Here is a 6,000-nt window from a genome sequence, read left to right on the forward strand (position 1 = left end):
TACCTCAGAGTTGTTTCAATTTACATTTCTTTAAATGAGAATGATTTAGAGCTTTTAAAATATTATACTATAGATAGCTTTGATTTCTTCTTTTGGAACTTTCTATTCAAATATTTTGACTATCAGTTAGGAAATTAATCATATTATAAATTTGACTTAATTCTCTACATACTTGAGAAATAAGGCATTTATCAGGAAAACTTCCTATAAACTTTTAAACTATAAACTTATAACTTCCTATAAAATTCCTTCCCCCATTTCCCTTTTTTCTTCTAATTTTGGCTGCATTAGTTATGCTTATGCAACCCCTTTTTAATGTGATGTGATCAAAATTATCCATTTTACATCTTTATCTTTTATTGGTCATAACTTCTTCCTGTTAAAATATTCCATGATCCCCTAATTTGCTTATGATATCACACTCTTCATGTCAAAATAATATATTCATTTTGACCTTCTCTTGGTATATGGTATGAAATCTTGGTTTGTACCTTGTTTCTGCCAAACTGCTTTTCAATTTTTCCATCACTTTTTCTTAAATAGTGACTTCTTGTCTCTAAATCTTAGCTCTTTAGGTTTGTCAAACACTAGATTTCTACCTTATTATGGGGTAAAGGGGGGCATCACATTCCTTCTCCTTTACACTTAAAATGTACAATTTACTTACCTTTATATACATTGACCCAGAATATTAATGATCCCTTGTCTGTTGGGAAGTCATAGACTTCCTCAGTCATTTCTGTTAGAAGTGAACAAGGTCAGAAGTAGTGATTAAATTACTTTATTCTGGAAGAGAAGTTGACCTTTTAGGGGAAAAAGTTTCAAAGAATGCAAAGCAAGCTATACCATGGGATTAATATGAGGCTTACAGAATCACTAATTTTTGAGCTATAAGAAAACAATAAGAATATCTACTCAAGTCTCTCTTTAATAGATGAGGCAGCATTTTCAGAATGAACAAGAGCCTACACTTTAGCAACAACAGAGTTTTCAGCTCTTAAATCTTCTTTTCACTGAACAAGATGCTAGTTACAGAGGAGAGACCCTAATTCCTATTAATGACCAACTCAATTTGATTCTTCCAATGGATTCTTACCATGGGACATGACCCTGTATTTCTGAGGCTAGATAGTAGGGAGGATGTAGCAAAATCTTCCCTGTCTTGCTGTACTCTTCAAGGGAAAAAGGTTAAGAGGGAAATTTCATCTGCTGAGTTCTGATTCTTTCCTGAAAACTGACTCATGCTTTTTAGGACCCATCATGGGGTTGACCTTCAACCAGTTATCAATGTTCGATGACCGATTTCTTATAATTACATTGAGGTGAACAAGGAAACCTTTGATACTGTACCCTCGATTTGTTTAGACAAATCACCAATTGATCAGAGATTTATCTCCCTCCTTTATGAATCACTTAAATATATCTTAAATGAAGAGTGAGGAAAACATCTTATTGTTGAATTGGCTTAGCTTATTAGGGGAATGCTGCTTTGGGATGATTTTCAGTGAGTTTCATAAAACACTGTAGCATTATTTTGACAAATCTGTTTTGACTCATTGTGGCAACAAAAGCACTGGAACAGAAGATAAAAAAACCTGAGTTTCAGTTTCAGCCCTACTATTTGAAAGTTTGATCGTATCATTTCACATCTTTGAGCTTCATTTTCCTCATTTGTAAAATGGGTATAATCATGTTTATATTATATATTTCACAGATATGTTATGAGCAAAGTTTTTTGTAAACTTGTTGCAAACACATATATGTGAATGACAACTGTTATTGTGTTGAAATGTTGCTGATTGTCCTTTTCTTTTCTTTTCTTTTTTTTTTTTTTACAGATAACCAGTGATACTATCAATTATAGTAACATCCTCAGAATAAATCAAACAATTAGACACAGTGATATAATCACAAGGAGTGAATCTCTCCACTTACACGTTAGTTGCAGAATGCTCAAAAATACCTGGGTAGAAGCTATGTTTGCTACCACTGGGGGTATTGACATCACTGAAGTCCGATATTCCAATTACCATGTGGAACTATCTTTTTATGAAACTTCTGCTTTTATCATACCTGTGAATAGTACACCATACTATGTAAAATTAAACCAGGATCTATACCTTCAAGCAGAAATTCTTCACACTGATGCCAGCCTGACTTTGTTTGTGGATACATGTATAGCATCCCCAAGTCCAGATGATTTTACAACCCTCACTTACGATTTAATCAGGAATGGGTAAGGACTATTTCTGTTATTGCTTAAATTTCCCCAGGAAAAAAATTCATTTGCCTGAAATACTCAAGGAGTGAATTTACTGATTGATTACTGTTGAGCAAACACAAATTCTTAATTAATAATAGTAATTATTAATAATGATTTTTTGTTACCAAAATTTTTCAAAACACAAATATATGTATTACCTTGTTTAGTCCTCATAACAATCCCATTAGATACAATAAGTACTGTTATCCTTATTTAGCATATGAAAAAAAGTGAGATTGGGAGAGGTTAGATGATTTGTTCAAGGATATGCAGTAAGTGAATAACTAAATTCAGAACAAAAACTCCTTATTCCTAAATAAGCCTTGTTGCTACAATTATTTTTCAATTGTACTGATTCATTTTTTAACAAATATAGTCTAGTGAATATAGTAAAATATTTCTTATATGACTGAAAATCTTGTGCTCTAAGTAATTTTTATGAACATCAATTTATACTTACTGATTATACATATATATGTATATATAAGAAGTTCTTATGGTTTTTTGTGTATGTGTCATGGATCCCTGTGGCAGTCTGATGATACCTATGGATCGCTTCTCAGAATGTCTTTAACTGTATAAAGTAAAAGGCATAGAATTACAAAGGAATTTAGTTATATTGAAATAAAATTATAATTTTTCTTTTCAAATTCACAGACTCTGAAATTTATTCACTGACCCCTTAAGGGTCTGCTGATATAGAAGTCCTGATATAGATGAAGAATGTATAGGAGATTAGATTGCATAAATAATGATTGCAGATCAGCCTACTGGAAGTGACTTTTATTCCTAAAACATGCCTTAATTTAGAATTGGTATAGTATGATAGTTGTAAGACTAAATATATAAAGTCAGAAGTTCTGGGTTGAGTATTAGCTATGTTATTTGCTTGATGTATGATCTTGACCAAATATTTTGATCTTTCTGAGGAATTTTTGTGAGAGAAAAAACTATAAAACTTAATACACTTTACAAATTTGAATTATTGCTTGATTGGAAGTTGCTGGAGAGTAAACATAAAGTCTAATAGATATTACATTTCCCCTCACTTCATTATAGGCCATTATACTTAGAAGATAATAAATAATTGACTGATTGAATGTTCCTGTGGAAAAATTTATTTTATTTTTTAGCAACTGGCTTATCTACATCTTTCAGTTATGTGTTTAAGCAAAAATGTATGTGTTTATGTGTTTATCTGTAATGGTATAGAAATAGGCAACATGGCACAGAAAGAAGAGAGCTAGCTTCAGACTTAAGAAATTTGGGTTCAAATCCTCGTGCAGTCACTAACTTTCCAGTTGGCCAAGTCATTTCCCCTCTCTAGGACACCGGTTTCTCATCTATAAAACAATAATTAAAGTTTTCTCTAAGGAGTATTTAAACTCTAAATCCTCCAAGCTCCTCTGTGCCCTGCTTTACAATTTAAATTATTGTCAACATTTTTATATTTTTTGGAGATTTCTTTGATAAATAGGATCAACTGACCATGTGTAATTCCCACTTTAGGTAAATCTATTTTCTCCTGAGATAACAAAAAAGGCCAGATGCTGTTTTTGTATGTGTGTGTGTGTTTATGTGTGTGATAAAATCTAGATTGCTCTGTTTTTTGATAAAAGGAAAATATTTAATCTGGATGATATGACCTTTTGGTGAAATCTCACCAGCTGTTTTTTCTCTATTTTCAGGTGTGCAAAGGATGAAACCTATATTACATATGACTCGCCTTTCCCACAAAAGGCTCGTTTTGGATTCAAATCCTTTTCCTTCTTAGAGAAACATCCTTTTGTTTATTTACAATGTAAAATGGTTGTGTGTAGGGCCTTTGATTATACTTCAAGATGTTACAAATATTGTATGGAGAGAACTAAAAGAGATACAAGTACCTATGAGGAAAAACTGGATATTGTTTTGGGACCAATTGAACTTGAGAAAGAAGACGAAAAAGAGGACAGAAATCTGGGTAATTCAATGACTTAGTGATCCTTGATTTCTCTGGATGGATTGATCCATGCAGCTATGTGATTTGGCTAATTTAGTAAAATAATTAGTTGATTACCAGTTTGGCAGTTTGGCAGTGGATACCTGCCCTACATTTCCCCCTTTAAAATATATTCTGTATCAAAAGACCCCTACTTCTAATTTAAAGCCATAAACCTGAACAGAAATGGGAGTTCAACAAACATTTGCAGATAGCCTATTAAGTCAGTGCATGAATTAGGATTGGGAGTGGGGTGGGGAAGAGATATGAAGTTATTTGATACTGTCACATTGGTTATACAATACCATTAGTTTACTATATAGTCCAAGTGGTTAATCTTATGTGAATAACAATAAGGTTGGAATCTCCTTGGATTAGGATGGGGCTGAAAATTAGCTAGGTGGCACAGTGGATAGAGCCCTTAGCCTGGAGTCAGAAAGACCTAAATTCAGACATTTGCTAATTGTATGACTTCAGTCAAATCATTTAATTTTTTTGCCTCAGTTGCTCCAACTGTAAAATACAATAATAGTACCTATCCAATGTTATTGTGAGGATCAAATGAGAAAATAGTTATAAATACTTAGCATAGTCCCTGGCACATAGGAAGTACTATAAAATCCTTTTGATTATTACTGTGTATCTTTTGTCCATGGCTAGTGCATTTTTTAGTCTCCAGTGGGGGAAAAAAACATGAAGGAAGGGGAAAAAAAAGAGAGAAATGAAGGAGGGAAGGAAGGAAAGAAGAAAGAAAGGAAGGAAGAAGAAAGAAAGAAAGAAAGATGTAAAAACCTATTTTTACAAAGAAAGAAACTGAAACCCAGGGAGAGAAATTATTTTCTTGAGATCACACTGCATTGGTGTCTGATGATTTGGGATTCTTAAACCAGGCACAGTGCTAGCAAATTCCAAGGAACTGGACATGTTTCAAGTCCATACAATGTGGACAAGCATTTTTAAGCATGTTCCTAGTGCCAGTGCTATGCTAAATGCTGGGGATTTGAAGAAAGATTTAAAAAAAGAAAATTCAAATCTCAAAGAACTCATAATCTAATTTTTCACTCTGACAAAGATTGGATAAGGTCTGCATAAAAAACAACAAGGAAATTATTAAAACTACCTATTATATAATATCATTAATTGAATGGCTTTTAAGTGATTAAATCCAACTATGATTCCTTCTCTGATCTGACTCATAAAGAGTTTTCTCAGAAGCTCATCTCCAGTCCTTTGCAAGCTTTCTTGGTCTATCTCTAGTTATTAATACTCAGTGAAATGAGAGTAATCATTATTTCTCTTATCTTTCCATATCTAGCTGTTGTGGATGTTCAAGGCCCATATGAATACAATAAGCTGTATCAACCTATTGCTGCTTCTATCGGGGTATTCATTGCTGTGGTGGTGGTTTTTGGAGCCTTTCAATTGAAGAAGAGGAGCAAGGATACAATGGAGGGGGCTTCTTGCCTATAAGGTGTGAAGAACAGAAGAAATCATTTCTCCTTTCCCCTTTTACTTTTGAATTTCCTTCTGTTCTTATCAGTACAATAAAACATTTAATGGGAGCATTCCTATAGTTGTTTCCCTCTTTATTTTTAACCACCCTTTCCAATTAAAACCAGAAAAAGCAAAAAAAAAATAATAAAACAAACAAATCCTTGTATAAGCTGGCTGAACAAAGAATCATCTTAGAGACCATGTGCAAAAATGCATGTCTCTTTCTGTCTTGAAGTCCATTATTTGGTTTTTTAATTTGTCT

At 33.0% G+C, this 6,000-nt stretch overlaps 1 protein-coding gene across 1 annotated transcript in view; it reads left to right on the forward strand.

The window, feature by feature from the left end:
* The window catches only part of LOC111718836 (deleted in malignant brain tumors 1 protein-like), a 28,602-nt gene extending 22,814 nt beyond the window's left edge, over positions 1 to 5,788 (forward strand). Inside the window, exons 7-9 of the mRNA XM_031949360.1 lie at positions 1,839 to 2,236; positions 3,952 to 4,226; positions 5,560 to 5,788. Coding sequence (XP_031805220.1) covers positions 1,839 to 2,236; positions 3,952 to 4,226; positions 5,560 to 5,714 — 828 coding nt within the window. The 3' untranslated portion in view covers positions 5,715 to 5,788. The remainder of the gene's footprint in view (positions 1 to 1,838; positions 2,237 to 3,951; positions 4,227 to 5,559) is intronic.
* Positions 5,789 to 6,000: the final 212 nt, after the last annotated feature.

Source organism: Sarcophilus harrisii, chromosome 2, assembly GCF_902635505.1.
Source record: "Sarcophilus harrisii chromosome 2, mSarHar1.11, whole genome shotgun sequence".
NCBI classification, from domain to species: domain Eukaryota; kingdom Metazoa; phylum Chordata; class Mammalia; order Dasyuromorphia; family Dasyuridae; genus Sarcophilus; species Sarcophilus harrisii.